This window comes from Antechinus flavipes, chromosome 2 (genome assembly GCF_016432865.1).
Source record: "Antechinus flavipes isolate AdamAnt ecotype Samford, QLD, Australia chromosome 2, AdamAnt_v2, whole genome shotgun sequence".
NCBI classification, from domain to species: Eukaryota; Metazoa; Chordata; class Mammalia; order Dasyuromorphia; family Dasyuridae; genus Antechinus; species Antechinus flavipes.
The window spans coordinates 207,899,966-207,918,969 of NC_067399.1; the positions used below are offsets into that span (position 1 = coordinate 207,899,966).

General features: G+C 36.1%; 1 protein-coding gene and 1 pseudogene across 1 annotated transcript in view; one reads left to right on the forward strand and one right to left on the reverse strand.

Moving 5' to 3' along the window:
* The window catches only part of BIRC6 (baculoviral IAP repeat containing 6), a 300,333-nt gene that overhangs the window by 72,525 nt on the left and 208,804 nt on the right, over positions 1-19,004 (forward strand). The window contains exons 5-8 of the mRNA XM_051976128.1: positions 11,014-11,125; positions 13,350-13,432; positions 15,239-15,461; positions 15,537-15,697. Coding sequence (XP_051832088.1) covers positions 11,014-11,125; positions 13,350-13,432; positions 15,239-15,461; positions 15,537-15,697 — 579 coding nt within the window. The remainder of the gene's footprint in view (positions 1-11,013; positions 11,126-13,349; positions 13,433-15,238; positions 15,462-15,536; positions 15,698-19,004) is intronic.
* LOC127548639 (pre-mRNA-splicing factor SPF27-like) lies at positions 5,987-6,841 on the reverse strand (annotated as a pseudogene).

Sequence of the window (19,004 nt, forward strand, 5' to 3'; positions counted from 1 at the left end):
TGCCAAAAACATTTTTACACATTTCCCTTCTTTTAAGATCTCTTTGGGATATAAGCCCAGTAGTTAAAACCACCTTTTTTAAACTTTAAGATTAATGTATAAATAACTTTGGATCAAATTTCATAAAACTTATACCTATGTTCAACAGAGCTGACAAATTTTTAAACTATAGCTCATAATTTTACAAATTGCTCAGTATACAATTAGAAAGCAGCAAATTTCATCTAAGTAAGAGGTACAAACATGGATCCTCTTTCGGTAAATTGCCAGGGGGCAGGTAGGTGGTGCAGTGGATAGAGCACCAGCCTTGAAGTCAGGAGGACCTGACTTAATAGTATTATAATATTAATGAATAGTATTCCTAAAATCTTATTCCCAAATGCATCAATTGAAAGTAATTCTATCATATATCATTTACATTTAAACCACAGAAATTTAGGTGACATTTTTGGGAGAAAACAACTCTTCCCCCTGAAAAACTCCATTCTTTTAGATTTCCAAAATCTTTGAAACAAAGCATGGGATCTGAGATGGAGACTACTTAAGTTTGAGCTAAGTAGGAAGTGGTCCTGGGCCAATCTTACTTAATGAGACCACTTAACTGCACCAAGAGTGGGTCTCTGTCAAGAAAGTTTCAGGGCTTACTCCAAAGGTGAAGGACAGTTTCAAGGAGGAGTTTCAGGTTTCCCCCATCAACAGTGATGAGGTTTAAGTATTGGTTTCCCTTTTGTCAGAGAACCAAATGATGAGGTCTAGATTTAGGGAACCAAAATGAGATTAGGGTTTCTGGTGGTCAGGGAGTTAAATGATAAGGCCTAATGGCAGGTTCGGGATTCAGGGAACCAAATGGAGAGGTTCAGGGAACCCCCTTGGGATTTGACGCAGTGTAGTGTGTGGTTCAGAAATGGTGAGGAGTCACCATTTAATTTAAAAAAAAAAAAGCTGGACAGATCTCTAGAAGCAAAGCAAAATTTACTATACATTCTTGGGAGAAGGGTGTCCCACCCCTTGAGCAGACAATGGAAGGGAGGAAGTAGGGTCAACACTTTTAATCCCTATCGCAAATACCTCCTCCCATCACTGACCCTCATCTTTATTGGCTGAGGGTCTTACATTCTAAACTCGGGAACTACCCAAGAAATTGCACTTGACCAATAAGTACATAGTTGCCCACATTTGACTGAAATAGGGAGACACTGATGTTACGGGAGGATAGCAGGAAGGGGACTTAAGTATGCCCTTGACTCAATCTTCAAATCTAAAGGTCTACTCAGACTCTGAAGTAGATGAAACCTTACTCGATTTTCACAACTGCCTTGAAAGATCTCACCTCATCTCCTTCAGTAGGGAGTTTTGGCTAACCCCATTCTGGTGGTGCAGATTCTCTGCGAAAAAGCTAGACTGATAAAAGAGGTTTATTATTGGCACTGGGAAGTCAGTCTTTACTATGCAAGAATAGAAAGGCTGAATTCCTTAGAGGCAAAGACAGACTGAGAAGTAAAGTTTCTAGTAGAAAGGTCCTGACAGAGGGACAGGTGTCTCGTTAGGGAAACAGGTGAGGATAAGGAAAGGGTAACACTGAAAGAGAATATTATTCCAGTTGGCAGAGGTTTCCTTGGCATAGCAAGCATGGCATAGCCTGGCATGTCAGGACCTCTGCAAGGAGTTGTTTCAAGTTGTCTCTTTTTATCTACAAGTTGGATTTCAGCTTGGGCTAGAATTTGAATAGAATTGAATGAGTCTCTTTAATTCAATAGATTTGGAATTCTTTTAGCTCTGGACTAAACCAACCCCACCTAGATAACAGAATGAAGCTGTTTATCTTGTTTCCTCTGTGGGGTACGGTTCCACAGACACAGGGTTCAAGGAGAATCTCTCCTTCAAGGAGTTTGAGTTTTGGGGTCCCTTTTTCAACAGGATCCTGTGAGCAAAATGGCAATGGCTCCTATCTCCCCCCTAAATTTTGTACTCTTCCCTAAACCCATGTGGATTGCTCATATTGGGGAAGGGGAAGGATTTTTAAAATATAAAATGGATTTTCCTAGATTCCACATGCCACATGGAAATAGACCACATCCTTTTACAAAGAGACTCCCCTGAGAAGTGTTTTGAGACTGGGGGATTAGAGAACAAATTGATCTATCTAGAGAGAAATTAAGGCTGACTCTGAAGCCTGAGGTTTTTGAGGAGCCTGCCATTCTTTGGAGAGGCTGGACTGGACATAAGTCCACACACAGCAGCAGCCCATATCATTTCCAGTCCCTTCTAGGAAAGAGAAGCTTGAAAACTTAAGAAAAATTCAGGTTACTTTGTGTTAAGGACCATGCCTAGATGAGCCAATTCTCTGAGAGCCTCCACAGCTGTGGATCGTAACATCTGAAGGAATTGCAAAACAGCCTTTACTGACACAGGTATTGCTTATGGACTGGAATGAAATAAATTGGAGGCAGAGGGAAGAGAAGAAAGATCAGAGAACAGCAACTGTCTCTCAGGCTTCTTGTGTCATCATCATCCTCTCACATGAAGGAATCCATTCTACAGGTCTGAATTAGAGCTCCAGCACCCACCGGTAGGTGGCTTCCTTATCACAACAACTTTGCATCAAGAGGCACAAAACAAGCATTTTTAAATCCTTAAATGACCATTTCTTTTACTTTGAAATTCAGCTGAGAAAAGCATTGAGGACAAAGCACAGATTCACAATCAAATACAAACATAAAGTACTTTTAAATTCCTTTTCTTTCTGTCTATTAGAGTTGTTCCTTATTTCCTGGATACAGACCTGTTCTCTTCTGGGGCCCCATTTCTTTACTTCTCCCTTCTTAATGATGAGATTTAGATTTAGGGAACCAAAATGAAGTTAGGGTTCCTGGTGGTCAGGGAGTTAAATGATAAGGTCTAGTGGAAGGTTTGGGGTTCAGGGAACCAGATGGAGAGGTATGGCTCCTCTGCAACTCCTTGGGAGTCTACACAAAACAAAAGAGTTTTGGGGACTCCCTTTCTGGTGATGCAGAAGTTCTCTGTAAAGGAATTTACAGATCTGAAAATTTAGATTGATAAGAGATTTATTATAGGAATTGGAAGTAAGGTTAGATATCCTGACAAAGAGGCATAAAGTCTGGTTAGGGAAATAAGTGAGGATAAGAGAGGATGGTACTGGAAAAGAATATTATTCCAGTGGGCAGATCTATGAAAAATTGAGTTTTGCACTGAGAATGCAGTTCTCAGTGGGCAGAAAGTCCTGTAGCTGAGTAAGCCACCGAGGTCCATCTGCAAAGACCTTAGTTGATGGAAGCTCATTATATTGCTTGTCTTGGTGGGGTTGGGAAACCCGAAAGGCAGAATGGGGGCTGGGACAACTGGAGCAGATCAGAACCCGTGGGGGGTTGGGAAAGCCCAAGTCTCAGATCTGGTGGGGGCTGGGACAAGCCCGGATTTCCTATTGGAATTCAAAGGGGTGCTTTTGACCAGGATTTGTGAATCAAAGGCCCTGGCTTCCTGGACTGATATGACTCAGCTAGGAGGGGATGGGCATCTGAAAGGAATCACAAATCAATAGGAAATGCAGTTTCTTAAAGGGACCACAACCCACTTCATTTACATAGTTTGTTCAGATCTTTCTCTTACCCCAGCATTTAGATCCCCACTCTCTAATAATCCCATTATTATTTATTCAACTCTAGATTTCCTGACCTCCTCTCTCCTCCAGGACTATATAAGAGGTATGCCTCAGGAGTCCCCCTTCCTTGGCATCATTAAATCCACATTTTATGAACCTATCTGTCACCTTAGACCTTGTAAAATGGCTCCAACCACCTAAAGCAGGTGTCCTCAAACTATGGCTCGCGGGCCAGATGTGGCAGCTGAGGAAGATTATCCACCTCACCCAGGGCTATGAAGTTTCTTTATTTAAAAGACCACAAAACAAAGTTTTTATTATAGTCCGGCCCTCCAACAGTCTGAGGGACAGTGAACTGACCCCCTATTTAAAAAGTTTGAAGACCCCTGACTTAAAACATTACTAGATTGTCCGAGTTCTTACCTTTGGTCTATGTACAGAGTTGCCTGGCTGTTTAAAAACCATACTCTAGTTCCCTTCTTATTTCCTGGATTTATCAGTGACCTTACTTACCAGTGTGTTCCTGGGAAATTTGGAAAGTCTGTGAGGCAAAGAAGCTAGACCTGAACCAAGAGGCTGTTGAAATCCATGTGGTGCATCTCCTCATGCTTTGACAGGTCACTCCAAATTCATGTCTGGAGTCCTAATGAGTCCTCATTTGTAAGAAACAAAATATCTTAACAGGAACTCCACTGGCTCACTGATAAAGTCAAGAAAGATTTATTTTACATTTTTGCAAAAATGGGTCCCTAGGTGAGTAGACACACCTTTGGGACTCCAAATGTTGAGGGATTAGAGATACTCTTTAACAGTGATGGGAGTCGACAGGCTGGTGTCACAGGTTTTTGTGAAAGAATTTGCAGTCCCGATCCGGAAGCGAGGTTTTTGGCAAAAAAAAATACAAAAACAAAAAAAAAAAACCCCAAAGGTTTATTTTCACTGAAAAACTATTTCCTCAGTGGACTGTTTTGCAATTAGGAAGATAGTAAAGTTTTGGGTACAGAATCTTGTTTCTTATTAGCCTTCTATGGTTTGGGGCTAGGGAGGAATTAGGGTCTGATTTCCAAATCAATAAAAGGTGGTCCCAGATCATTTGGGAAGTCGGAGATTCCCTTGGTAACCAGGTAGCTTTCTCAGAGCTGGGAGATTGAGATTCAGGTGTGTGTGTGGGGGGGGGGGGGAGGAGATCATTTTTAGGAATTTCCCCTGGCCAGGTGGCCCATCCCCCATAAAGATCAGGGAGACACAGTTCTATCATATCTCAAAGACAGCATTTTATTTCCTGTTCTGAAGCAAAAGTCCCTCCTCTGATTCCTCATCATTTGGATGTTACAGAAGTTATAGTACATGAATCTTCCCCCTTCATTTCATAGCCAGTTCCTGCTCCCAGGGAGCTTTTCTTTTTGAAGGGGGAAGGTAACTGAGGAGGGCTAAAGGCAAAGAACAAAACAGTCCCTGCCCCTAAGGAGCTTCCATTCTTTTGGGAGAAGATAACCTTGACACTTGATTATTCCTTGAAGTCCTTTTGAGTTTCAGTTTTTATAACTGTGAAAAACAAATGCCCATCCATTTCTCACAGAAGGAAATAGTAAACTACTCCAGTATCTTTGCTAAGAAAATTCCACATTGGATCACGAAGTATGGGAGAAGACTAAAATATTACTGAACAACTATAGTTTTCATAACATCCTCATTACCTTGCCATCCCAAAGAGACATTCCTTCTAACAGAAAAGTTTTAAAAGTGTGTGGTTCAGACACTATTTAATAAACAAGCTGGAGAGATCTCTAGAAGCAAAGCAAAGTTTATTATACCTTCTCCGAGAATCAGGCATCCCACCCATGGGGCAGATAATGTAAGGGAGGAAGCCCTGGGAGGGAGAGAGGAGAGGGTCAACACTTTTAATCCCTAATGCAAATACCCCCTCCATCACTGACCCTCTTCCTTATTGGTTGAGGATCTTACTTTCTGAACTTGACCAATAAGTACATAGGTGCCCATATTTGACTGAAATAGGGAGATGCTGATATCATGGGAGAATAGCAGGAAGGGAACTTAAGTATGCCCTTGACTCAATGCTTAAAGTCCTTCAGGCCTACTCAAACTCTGAAGTAGATGAAGCCTTACTCGATTTTCACAACTGTCTTGAAAGATCTTGCCTTATCTCGTTCAAAAGAAAGAAAAAAGCCCAGTTAAATAAAACTAGCCAACACTTTGAAGAAGTCTGGCATTATATGGAGTTCTATATCTATTGGTTGTCAACTACACACTCTGGCTTTTTCCTATATCTTCTTTGGGGCCAAGTTGGGTGGTTTTGCCAAAATGTAATATTCTTTTTTTTTTAAGGTAAAAATTTATTTGTCAAAGAAATATATAAATAGAATTAAATATAATACAAAGAACTATTAATTCACACATTCTGTACAGTTTCTAAGTTTCTATCATATTCCTTAAGCATTCACAGGCTATTCAGGTCATTACCACTCTCTCAACAGGTTCTTACCATGATTTAAGAATCATTCAACTTCCTGATGCCTTAAGAATTCCTAAGATGCCCTTTCTCTCCCTTCCCCCTACACTCCAGTTTTTCAGAAATCCTCCTGGATATTTTCTTTGTTTTTCTCCCCATGTTGTTGCTTGATTTGGAAGATTTCATTTTCTAGTTGTTCAATAGTCCGTTCGATCTCATAATTTAGATCTAGCAGGGAGTTGCATGTTCTTCCTCTGCCAGGTCAAATCCTGAATATGTTTTCTTAATTTCTGCAGTTCCTTCTGGGCTTGTTCAATCATATGAACTAGATATTCATTATATACTTTCCAGGCATTGCAACCGTGTTATGACATCAACCCATAGTTTTCATTGTGAACTGCTTGATGCTCCAGTTGGGCCATGGAATTGTTTACACATTCCTGCCATGCAGTGATATCATTCTTCTGCCCAGAAGAGGGAGTTGGAAGTTCATATCGTTTCATGCTAAGCAATTCAATTAGTTGTTGGGCAGCCAACCTTTCAAATTCATTTGTCATAATGTCAATCTCAAAGGCTGAGTAATCCGGGGCCGGTAGGTAGCTTAGATAGGTACCTTGGTAGGCTAGTACCTACGCGTTTCTTCCTCTACCAAGGCAGCAGCAGCCTCCCACACACCAGGTGCTTCATAACCCTTACCAAAGTAAGGCAGGATGTCCACCATCACCCCCAGCGATTAGACTGGTACCCACCATCCTGTGGGTAATGTAATATTCTCTTCTCTAAAATATAAAATTCTCTGGGAGCAAGTTTCTTGGGGGGCTTCTGGAGGCAGCCTTAGTTTCACTTCTGTGTAATAATCACCTCAAATGCAGTCAGGAGTTAAAAGTTCAGGTCCTTTATTGTCTCCTTCAAAATAGCCTGGTTAAATTTTCTTAGAGGCCTATCTCTCTCCTTGGTTCCAATAACTCTTGCTACTAGTCCTTTGTCTCTTCCAGCTTCAGCCTCTCTTCTTCTGAATCTCTCCAGCTAGCACAAAGGTGTAAGTTAGAATGAATATGACTCCGCCTCCGAGAGAGTGGGCTTCTGGGCTTCTGTGGGCTTGTGGAAACTCCCTTATATATTCTCTCTTAAAGGTGTGAACTCTAATGAGTACTAAGTACATAAGCATTGTCCCTATCAATTCCAGTGACTTAGCACTTTGTTTCAAGTTCTGGCCCATAACATCTAAGTTCTAGTTTGTTTTTTGCATCCTTTTTATTTAAACTTGTGTTCAACATATATATTGCTTTTCTGATTCTTTTTTACTTAACTTTTCATGAATTCTTTTATATTTATTTAGTCTCTTCTGTATTCACCATTGATTCAAAAAAATGTTGTCTTTATTATATATCTGCAGTCACTGTGCTAAGCACTGGTAATAACAACAATGGAGGGCAAAAACAATTTAATGCCCTTAAGGAGCTTACAGTGCAATAGAGGATGTAAAAAACAGGCTACTATAAGGAGTAATTCCGTAATTCTGAATTGCTTTTCACAACAATTAGACCAATTCAGAACTTTACCAAGAGTGAAATCACAAAAAATGATGAATTTTAGAGTACTTGTATGAAATAAGATAGTTCTAAAAAATGGACAGAACTTTAGCAAAGTATAAATAATGGTGGTTTATGGGAAAATGCCACTTACTGTGGTTTTTTTCTATATCTCTTGGTTTTTTTTGTTTCTTGGTAGGTCTGTTATCATTTGATTAGTAGCAACGTTGTTGGGGCTGGATAATCTCTGAGAGATACTTTGTATTTGAAATTTTGTTTTCCAAAACAATTATTTTCAAGAGAATGTGGAGATAGTGACTTAATTGTGCTTGGTGCAATATCTGGTGTAGACAGTAGAATTTGGGCACTGAGAGGTTAAGTGTTTTTGCCCATGGTCACTTATTATATCAGAGGCAGAACAATAGTTTTTCTGACACCAGGGCCAGTCCCCATTAGCTATGTAACACATGTTAACAAATGCATGCTTTTTAGAAAGACTCTGGGAAATTAATCAATCTAATGAATTAAAAGAAAAGTAAATTGTAGCCATATTTATATTTTGGGGGCTAGTATTTCTTTTCCCCTCAACTAGTTGCCATTTGGTCATAATGTAGGGAATGTATACTTGTTCCTATTTCCTTGTCTCGACTTTTGAAAGGGGTTCTATGAAATTTATGTTTCCCTGCACTTGGATTTCTTTATCTCAACAAATTTTCATTCTTAATCAAAGAATCAGCCACGTTTAGTTAGCTATTACTATTTGCTTTGCATTGTCTTACTGCCAAATAGCTTGCAAATAAATATGTACCATCAAGGTATTGAAAGGATAATTTATAATTTAGTAGAGAAAGCATTAATGGGGTAGAGGAAAATTCTTGTTAGAGGTCATATTTTAGTTGAAATTTTAAAGGACTCCATGAGATGGAGATGCATAGGGAGACCACCACAGAAATGAAAATGCATAGAGAGGGGAGATGTATCTTGTGTAAAGAACAATAAGGATCACTGTTTTATAGAAAATGTGCAGGAGAAAGTAAAGTCTAAGAAAAGAGGAGGAATTGATTATATATTATGAAGTTCTTTGAATACTAGTGAATTTTATATTTTTTTCCTGGAAGTAATTGCGAGCCACAGAAATTTATTGAATGGGAAGAGGGATGGTTGGTGATATTGTTAGCCATACTCTTGAAGAAGATCCTTTAGATAGCTGAGTGGAAGGTGAACTTGAATTGGGGAGAGACTTGTGGCCCACAGGCTTAATCCTTATAAATTATTTATGTGTGAGGTGATAAGGCTGCACATGTGCCAGGATCTTGGTAGTGTTAAAGAAGAAACTTAAGTATTTGGGATAGATGTTTTCAGATGGGTATGGGACATCAGTTTTAGAAATTCAAGAGGCAGTTGAAAATGTGAGACTAGAGGTTAGAAGAGAAAATATTAGATTAATATATAAATGAATCAACTGTATAGAAATGATAATTGAACTCACAGCAGCTTATGGGAGAAAATGAAATAATATTGAAGGAAAAGAGAAAAGGACCCAAGAAGACTCCAAGACAGAGATTTTGTGATTTTTCTTTAGCTTTGTTCAGCAGATTGTTTGGAGGAAAGAATACTTCAAATTGAGCTGGTAAGCTAAGGCTGAAGTTTGGACAAGAATAAAGGAACTTATAAGAAGAGAATAGTATACATTTTAACTGGTTCATTATGGGTTTAAAATGGCAAAATGAAGAGCGTGTAGCCAGTATAGAGGTGTTGGTCTAGAAAAGAACTTGGGGGTTGGTATGATTAGTAACTTTTGTTGAGGGTAAAAAATTGCGTTTATAAAGTAGAGGGAGAAGTAGAGTGACTACGGAGTATAAACAGATAAGTATATTTCAAGTTTTAGTCATGGAATTGGGAATATTGTTGTATAATGGAAAGATCAGTAGTATGACCAATTTTCCATTTATATATCTGAGGCTGTTTCAGTGACTTGGTTGTTGGAAATGAGTAATTTGAGGAATTGGTAAGGTAAATTGTTTGAGCTATCTATCTTTCTATCTATATCTTTCTGTCAGTGAAATCTGGGTCATTTTGCTAAATACTTCCCAACACTATTGCCTTTATACTACTTTATCTGTGTTGGTTAATAGAGAAGGAGTGAGAGCCATGCTTTGAACTTGTTTAGCAAAGGAAGACAGTGGCCTGGAGGTTGATAAATGATAGCTACCAGAGTTTTTTATTGGATGATGAGGTATGGATTAAATGAATCTATCATTTAATACTATTACTCAGTAACCTCTCAGTAATTGTCAACATGATATTCTAAATCTACTGCTCCTCATGTTCTTTCTAAGACCATTATTCTGTGCTAGTCCTTTCTCATCTTGACACACTTTAGTGAATTAGTTTAACTCTTCAGGATGAAGAAAGGAAAGGGATTAAGATAAAACAAGTTTGTAACTTAGAGAGTAGGTACTCCACAGAGTGTGATGGAAAGAGTTGGTACCTTTAGAGTAGGATGTTGGGGCTTTGTTGAATTGAGAGAGATAGGCATAAAAGAGTCATCCTTGGAGGTTAGTGAATGAAATTTGAACAGTGACTTGTGGGCTTTATAATCACTGGGATGGGGAAAATGAGCGCATATTAAATCATATGAGGAAAAAGTTGAAATAGGTTGTCATCAGTCCTTGAAGTTTAATATGGTGTGGAAGTTTAATTTCTTGTGGCATTAGTGGTGGGTAACTAAAAAAGGATGTAGGTATCTGTGAAGGAGCAGGCACAGGTGAGGTATATGGAAGTATTGTAAGAAGCTGAAGAGGGTTCTTTAAGGGAGGTAGGATACTAATCTTTTTCTACAGATGTAAAAGAATCTGAATGTATAGCCACTCTTAATGTGTTATTTTCTTTAATAGGATAAATAGTTTTTTACTACCAGGTGGTTTCTCAGGACAGTCTGTGATAATGTCTCCATCAATACTAGATCTAAACTTCCATTATTCTTGTTGTTTTGCTGAATTTTTCAGATTTCAGATTAGGGAGAATTTTACGCTTAGTAAAAATATAGGATCTTTGGTTTCCATATTTTTGGCTACCTCATTGTTTGGTCTACTATGTTACAGGATGGACTATTTTAATATATTTGAAGTTGTTTTCCAGTTTTTATCCTAAGCTTATTCTAATTTTCTCTTTATTAAAATTTTGTTTTTTCTTTTAGCTTAATTTTTGAAATAAATGTCTAAAACTAGATTGTTTTCTTTTTAATATAGTATACATTGAACATGAGAATTTTAAGAAAGCTGAATTATTGAATAGATATACCAACTTCGGATTTTCTCCTTTTATGAAAGTGGCGGCAGCATTATAATTTGATATACAAATTGGGTAATGTAAAATGTGTTTATCTTTAGGTCATTGATGTACAGTGAAGCTAACAGACGGGAGACATTCACCTCATGGCCTCATGTTGGATATAGGTGGGCACAGCCAGATCCCATGGCTCAAGCTGGTTTTTACCATCAGGTAAAAAGATGAATTAAATTGAATCTTAGTTTTAGTTTGATAAATTATCCCAGGTCATAAAACTAGTTAGAGCCAGGGATCAAAACAAATTTGTGGGTTTTTATTTTAACATCTCAGTTTTTTGTTATCCAGTCTTATATGCATTCTTTGTATGGGCTCCCAGTCCATATTCTTTAATTTTTCTAATAAAATATGTATACAATGAACTTTTTTTTTTTGAGGTATGCATAGCATTTAAAAAAAATTCTTTCTTTATGCATGGATAATTTTACAGCATTGACAATTGCCAAACCTTTTGAATTGCAAATTTTTCCCTCCTTCCCCCTATCTCCTGCCCTCTCCCCCTCCCCCATGGCAGGTTGACCAATACATGTTAAGTATGTTAAAGTATAAATTAAACACAATATAAGCACTCATATTCTAATAGTTATTTTTCTGTACAAAAAGAATTGGAGTTTGAAATAGTGTAGTATTAGCCTGTGAAGGAAATAAAAAATGCAGGCGAACAAAAATATAGGGATTGGGAATTCTAGGTAATAGTTCATAGTCATCTCCCAGAATTCTTTTGCTGGGTGTAGCGAAATTCATTTTCAATTCATTACTGCTCTATTGGAGCTTATTTGGTTCATTTCATTGTTGAAGAGGGCCATGTCCATCGGAATTGATCATCATACAGTATTGTTGTTGAAGTATATAATGATTTCCTGGTCTTGCTCATTTCAATCAGCATCAGTTCATGTAAGTCTCTCTAGGCCTTTCTGAAATCCTCCTGCTGGTCATTTCTTACCGAACAATAATTTTCCATAATATTAATATACCACAATTTATTCAGCCATTCTCCAATTGATGGGCTTCCACTCAGTTTCCAGTTTCTGGCCACTGCAAAGAGAGCTGCCACAAGCATTCGTGCACATACAGGTTCCTTTCCCTTACTTTAAGATTTCTTTGGGATATAAGCCCAGTAGAAACACTGCTGGATCAAAGGGTATGCACAGTTTGATAACTTTTTGAGTGTAGTTCCAAATCACTCTCCAGAATGTCTGGATGTATTCACAGTTCCACCAACAATGTATTAGTGTTCCTGTTTTCCCACATCCCCTCCAACATTCTGCATTATCTTTCCCTGTTATTCTAGTCAATCTGCAGGTATGTAGTGGTATCTCAGAGTTTTCTTAATTTGCATTTCTCTGATTAATAATGACTTGGAGCATCTTTTCATATGGCTAGAAATAGTTTGAATTTCTTCATCTGAGAATTGTCTGTTCATATTCTTTGACCATACAATGAACTTTTTGTGGAGTATTATTCAAATAAATAAATTTCCATTGAAAGGGCAGCATGTTCACTGAAGTTATTTAATCTATTTTGATATGTTTTTGTTTTATTAATTTTATTAATTTTCATTGCTTTTTACATAGATGTTCTTCAGTAAGAAACCAATTTTTAAAAATTAAATATAACAGTATTTTCTGTTGGATAAGAATATATTTAATGTTCTGTTTCAGGTTATGTTTTACTCTTCAAGAACTATTTAAGACTTGCATGTTGTAGTGGAAAGAATTCAAGATTTGATTCAGAGAATCAAAATTAGAACTCTGCTCTTTCCTATCATATCTGACTGAACAAATCATTGAAACTTTCTGTATATCAGATTTTTTATCTGCCAAATGAGGATGCTAAACTAGATACCTGTTAGGTCCCTTCTAACTTTATATAGATCATGTATCATGAGTTTTAATTCTGCATTTATTAGGAAATATAGTTTGAAGTCTAAATGTTAGTATAATTTGGGGGGGGGGGCAGCTGTGTAGCACAGAGGATAGAGTTCCAGCTTGGTGTCATGAAGACCTGAGTTTAAATTTGCCATTAAGCAATAGGTTTGTGACTTTGAACAGGTCACTTAACCCTATTTACCTCAGTTCTTTCATCTGTAAAAAATGATCTGGAGAAGGAAATGGCAAATCACACCATTTTCTCTGCCAAGAAAACTCCAAATGGGATCACCAAGAGTTGGACACAATTGAAATGACAACAACAAATTTGGGGTGGGGTGGCGTTGAAAATATAAATACTTGAATAACCTTTTAAATAGTGTTTATTCAAAAGAAATATAAAATTTAAAGATATACTTATTTTTGCCATCATGCTCCATAGCCATATTGGTTGATTATTTTGATATTTTTACTATGCATAACTGTTGTACTTTCCATTTTGTTTTATATAGCCTGCCTCATCAGGAGATGACAGAGCCATGTGTTTTACTTGTAGTGTATGTCTTGTTTGTTGGGAGCCTACTGATGAACCTTGGTGAGTCTCACTTGATCTCTTGGCATAGTAGAGATTATAACAATTATACAAGTGATTTCATTTCATGGTTTCTTGCCTTTCAATAACACTAATAAGTATCATGAAGCTTTGGAAGGTGTTAATTGTATTGAGCTTATACATGATAAAACTCCTCTATTGTTGCATTGTTTTGCTGTTTGAATTTATTTTGCATGATTTCAATTAATGATTTGAGTCGCTAAGATAAGTCCTTTCCATCTCTGCTCTAAATTCATGGACAATAAATTTAGGGGCATTTAGTAATATGATCATTTAATAAAATTGTGGAGATAGAAGAAACTTTAGTGGTCCTGAGTTCAATTTTTAAAAAATTATTCTTTTAATTATGAAGAATATTCACACAAACTGTATGCTAAATAGCACACAGTTGAAAAAAAAAAAAACAAGTATTTATTTGCCTGAGGGATACATTATGTTATTTATTTTGTAGTAAATTTACTTTCATAACTCCATTTGGTTTAGCCTCCTTTTATTTGTTTCTTGTAAATATTATGATGGGGATCCAAAAGGACGTTAGTACTAGAAATTGCTTCATGTTTAGAATCTTTTGTTAAATCTTCTGTATAAAACAAAACTCATTATCTTTTCCCTATTATGAAATTTATTTATTGCTCTTGAGAAATACCATTTTCTTAAGTACCAGGTTTGTATTGTAACCCATGAGCTATTCACTCCTCCCCTTCTGTAATCTCTTCTCTTAGCTGTTATTTAGTCTGCTGCCAAATGATGTTTATTCTATTGTCACAACATTTCTTTTATATGCTGCTTTCTCTTCTCCCATACTGCTCCACCCTGGTGTAGACCCAGCACACTTCCAGCCTGCAACCCTTCTGATTGATTTCCGTATCTGAAAATGTCTCAGGCCAAATCATCCTCTATTTATCTTCCCAAATGTTGTCCCCAAGTATTAGGTTTGATCTTGTCATATCTTTACTCAATAAATGCTAATGGTTTCCTTGAGGATCAAGCTTAAAACTTTCATTTTGTCATTTTAAAATGTCACAACTTGAATCCTTTTTTACTTTTCCAGGGATGTATAAATATGATTTAGCATGCTGACAATAATATATGTTATTAAAAATATTTTCTTAAGGTCATGACTGACTATTCCTATGCTGTAGTGAATGAGAGATAGCCTGAACTTTGTTCTGCAGAGTTTTTAGAAATGTTGCAGATATTCCTTCTTGTTGACTTCATCTCTGATCTATTTTTGAAAGGATATGGTCCAGCATTTCTGAAGAAACAAAATATAGGTTATATTTTACATACTTGGTGGCACGGATCTCTTCATTCATTCATTTATTTGTGTATGTGTGTTTGTGGGTGTGGGGGTGTGTGTGTGTGTGATGATAAATTGATTCTTTGAAGAAGAGGGATTTATGTTTTAAAAATAGCAATTTGAATTTTGACAAAGTAGAAAAAAAGAATTATCGACTTGATAGTAAATTGCATCTTTGATTTTTACCTCATATTTAATGTGGCTATTGATGACACAGATGTCAGTTGCAGGATGATAAATATAAGTTAATCACTGGTAGTTTGAAAACTGTATTTATGACCTATATTTGGAGCTAATACTTGCTTGTACTTAGTTGTCTCTTTATGAAAGTTACAATCTAACTGATTGAAGGTGGTAAGATTTTAGAAGAGACTTTTATAAAAAATTGACAAATTGAGGAATACTTTGCATTATTTTTGACTTACTTTTACTTGCTGATGCAGATTATCTGCTAGATATTTTTGTAATTTTAAAAATCTTTTGTAAAGGTCTGAACATGAGAGACATTCCCCAAACTGCCCATTTGTGAAAGGTGAACACACGCAGAATGTACCCTTGTCAGTTACACTTGCAACAAGTCCTGCACAATTTCCCTGTACTGATGGCACTGACAGAATATCCTGCTTTGGCTCTGGAAGCTGTCCTCATTTTCTAGCTGCTGCAACAAAACGAGGAAAGATCTGCATATGGGATGTTTCCAAACTTATGAAGGTATGTTTTTATTTAAAACAAGAAAAATGTTAATGAAAAAAAATTAGTATAAACCTATATTTTTTATTTATTTAGGTTCACTTAAAGTTTGAAATTAATGCATATGATCCAGCAATTGTACAACAGCTTGTCTTACTGGGAGAACCAAGCTCAGGAGTTGATTCAAGAAGACCAACTTTAGCTTGGCTGGAAGATTCATCTAGCTGCTCAGATATACCAAAATTGGAAGGAGACAGGTATACAAGTTGCAAAATTAAGAATTTAATGATCACTCTTTAATGGTCATCAAACATTTTCTGGCTTATTATTATTATTATTATTATTATTATTATTATTTTGTAATATATACCAGAGTATCTTTCTGTTTTAATAGGTTTGTTATTATGGTAATATCTTTCTGTCTCTTTTTGTTTCCCTAAAAAAGGTTTTCTTCAATAGTATGTAGCTTCTGTTCTGTAGTACTGATAGTACAGACAATATTTAGACTTTACAAATTGGGGTAGTATAGTAAAAAAAGATTTTTAAAAGATTCTTCATTTTAGCATTTATGGTATATTTTGATGGAACTTTTAAGAAGCTAATTGACTGTTTTAAGTATTCTTCCTCTTTCATTCACTCATTGTGTTAATGTTATTGAGCAGTAGAATGTGGGATATCCTTGACAGTGGATTAGTAGTCATTGGCTAACTGTATTGCAATCTTGTTACAAAATTTCAGCGAATATCAGTAATTTTTGAATTAGTAGAACTTTGTTAAAATGCCATTTGACTTATTATTCAACTTACCTTTCTAGGTTCCACTTTAGATCTTGTCTTTTATGATTACTACTGTGTTCTTTTAAGTAGGAGAAATTTATATGACTGTTTTCTACCAGCCACATTGATTTTTATGGAGGCTTACAAATATCTCTGTGTAACTAGTATAGATCTCAGAATAGCATATGTGAGTAGGCAGGTAGGTACCAAGAATGAGTTCCTGGCTCTTTGTTATGGTGCCAGTGTCTTCTTGGAACAGAATCAGGTGAAGGGAACAGGGGAAAAAAGGATAAAGATAAGAACTCACATTTATATGGATGACTCATAACGTCTTAGATGCTTTGTCATCATATAATAATTTTCTTTATCTGTGAGACAAATCTCAGACTTTTGTTTTATATATCGTCTTTATCAGTGGTACAGTCTCTATCTGGATGTATTGATGTTTTCCTGTTAGATTTATGCCAGATGAGAATAATTAAGGAAATATCTCAATGAGAAAAATCTGTGTTCAGGAAATATTAGGGTTGTTTGTATGTACTATGGCTATACTAATTGAGTGTTATTCCTCTAGATAACTTAATTCCTTTCTGCTGTGGTTTGGTTTTTGTTTTATCAGAACTTCTGAAAACCATGTAGGGGAAATAGGACTGATTGTCATTTCTTAGGCATGGGAGTTCTATAAAAGAAATTCCTTTTCTTGATTTTTAAACAGAATTAAACATGTGATTTAAAACAGCTAAATATGATGTTCTGGATAGCTAAAGCTGTTAATTGATTAAGCACTTAACAGACATTTAAAAAGTAGTTATTTATAAATTTTCTTTAACATCTACTTATATAGCATTGTGTATTTTCCTGGAGCTGCATAAGATATAAAATAACTATTGTCCACAAGAATCTTCCAGTCTATTTGTGGAGAGAGTACATAAGCATAGAAAAATAAACTTTGTAGTATGTTTGGCAATCCATGGTAAAGACTAAGCCAGTTAAGGACATACTTAATAGAACAGATTGCACCTCACCCATACAGTAGCTGGCCTTTTTTTTTTTTTTTTTTTTAATTTTTTAATAACTTTTTATTGATAGAACCCATGCCAGGGTAATTTTTTACAGCATTATCCCTTGCATTCACTTCTGTTCCGATTTTTCCCCTCCCTCCCTCCACCCCCTCCCCTAGATGGCAAACAGTCCTTTATATGTTGGATATGTTACAGTATATCCTAGATACAATATATGTTTGCAGAACCGAACAGTTCTCTTGTTGCATAGGGAGAATTGGATTCAGAAGGTATAAATAACCCGGGAAGAAAAACAAAAATGCAGATAGTTCACATTCGTTTCCCAGTGTTCTTTCTTTAGGTGTAGCTGCTTTTGTCCGTCATTTATCAATTGAAACTCAGTTAGGTCTCTTTGTCAAAGAAATCCACTTCCATCAAAATATGTCCTCATACAATATCATTGTCGAAGTGTATAATGATCTCCTGGTTCTGCTCATTTCACTTAGCATCAGTTCATGTAAGTCTCACCAGTCCTCTCTGTATTCATCCTGCTGGTCATTTCTTACAGAACAATAATATTCCATAACATTCATATCTAGGAGTAGTTTTAAAAGTATTACATGATGACAAGTAATTCTCTTGCATAATGATACATGTAAAATTTTTTTTTTGCTTGGTCACATTTTTTTTGAGTTGTGTCTGGCAACTGGAAAGATTTTGCAAGAATTAGAAACTACAGGGCAACTTGGTTCTGTTCAAAAATAAGGAAAAGCATTCTACCCCCGTTTTCCCCCATGTAAATTCCAGAGTTAATGAAATCCCATTTTAAGGTATTTGGTAGTTAAGGCTGGCAAGGAAGGTAGTTAATTTTAAGGAAAAAGGTGTGTGGAGTTGTAATTCATGACACTGTTAATGACTTTCATTGATTTTTTTAATAAAAATTTTATCAAGCACACAGCCCTATCTAATGTGAAAGACTTATTATTTTACGGTAACATTTAAAATAATTGCTATATTGTTTTATTTGTTAAAAACTTAAATGGGATTTTTAAATGAGATCTCCACTATTCTAATAACATGTACCAATTCTTATTTACTTATTTTAACATATTTTCAAGTCCTTATTATGGTTAATACACTAGTTTGTGTATTGAGGGGAATATGAATTTGAGTTGGGCATAGACATTAGTTTCAAGGACTTTATTTGATTTCTTTTTTGTTGGTTTTTTTAATTGCTCTGGACATTGAACTACAGACTTGTTTCTGACTTTTGCCCTTAACTACCTATGTCTCCAAACCTTCCTTTATACACTCAGATCAAAGTTATCATAGCTTCCTCTGTATTTATGCAGAGATTTTTGGGTTAATGAGATAAATATAAATATAGTTCTTTGACTTCTAGGTGGCACAGTGGAGAGAGGAACTGGTCTTGGAGTCAGGAGAACTGAAGTTCAAATTTGTCCTTAAGCACTTAGTGACTGTGTAATCTTGGGCAAGTCACTTTAACTCCAAATCCTCCCCACCCCCCATATTTCAAATTAATAGTGTGCTATTCCTAAGTAGAGTTAAAATTTCTAGAATATTGTTTGTTAATGTCATTGAAAGAGTATGAACTACTTACACTTTGCTAGAATTTCTCAGCCTCAGTAACATCTAACTTCTAAGATATGTTGGAAAGTTGTTGGTAAGATGAAAATTAAATATGAATGAAGTTACTTTGATGATGCTGGTTTGATTAAGCTATTGACAATATTCATTCAGTTTTGAGCTATAACTTGAGAATAAGC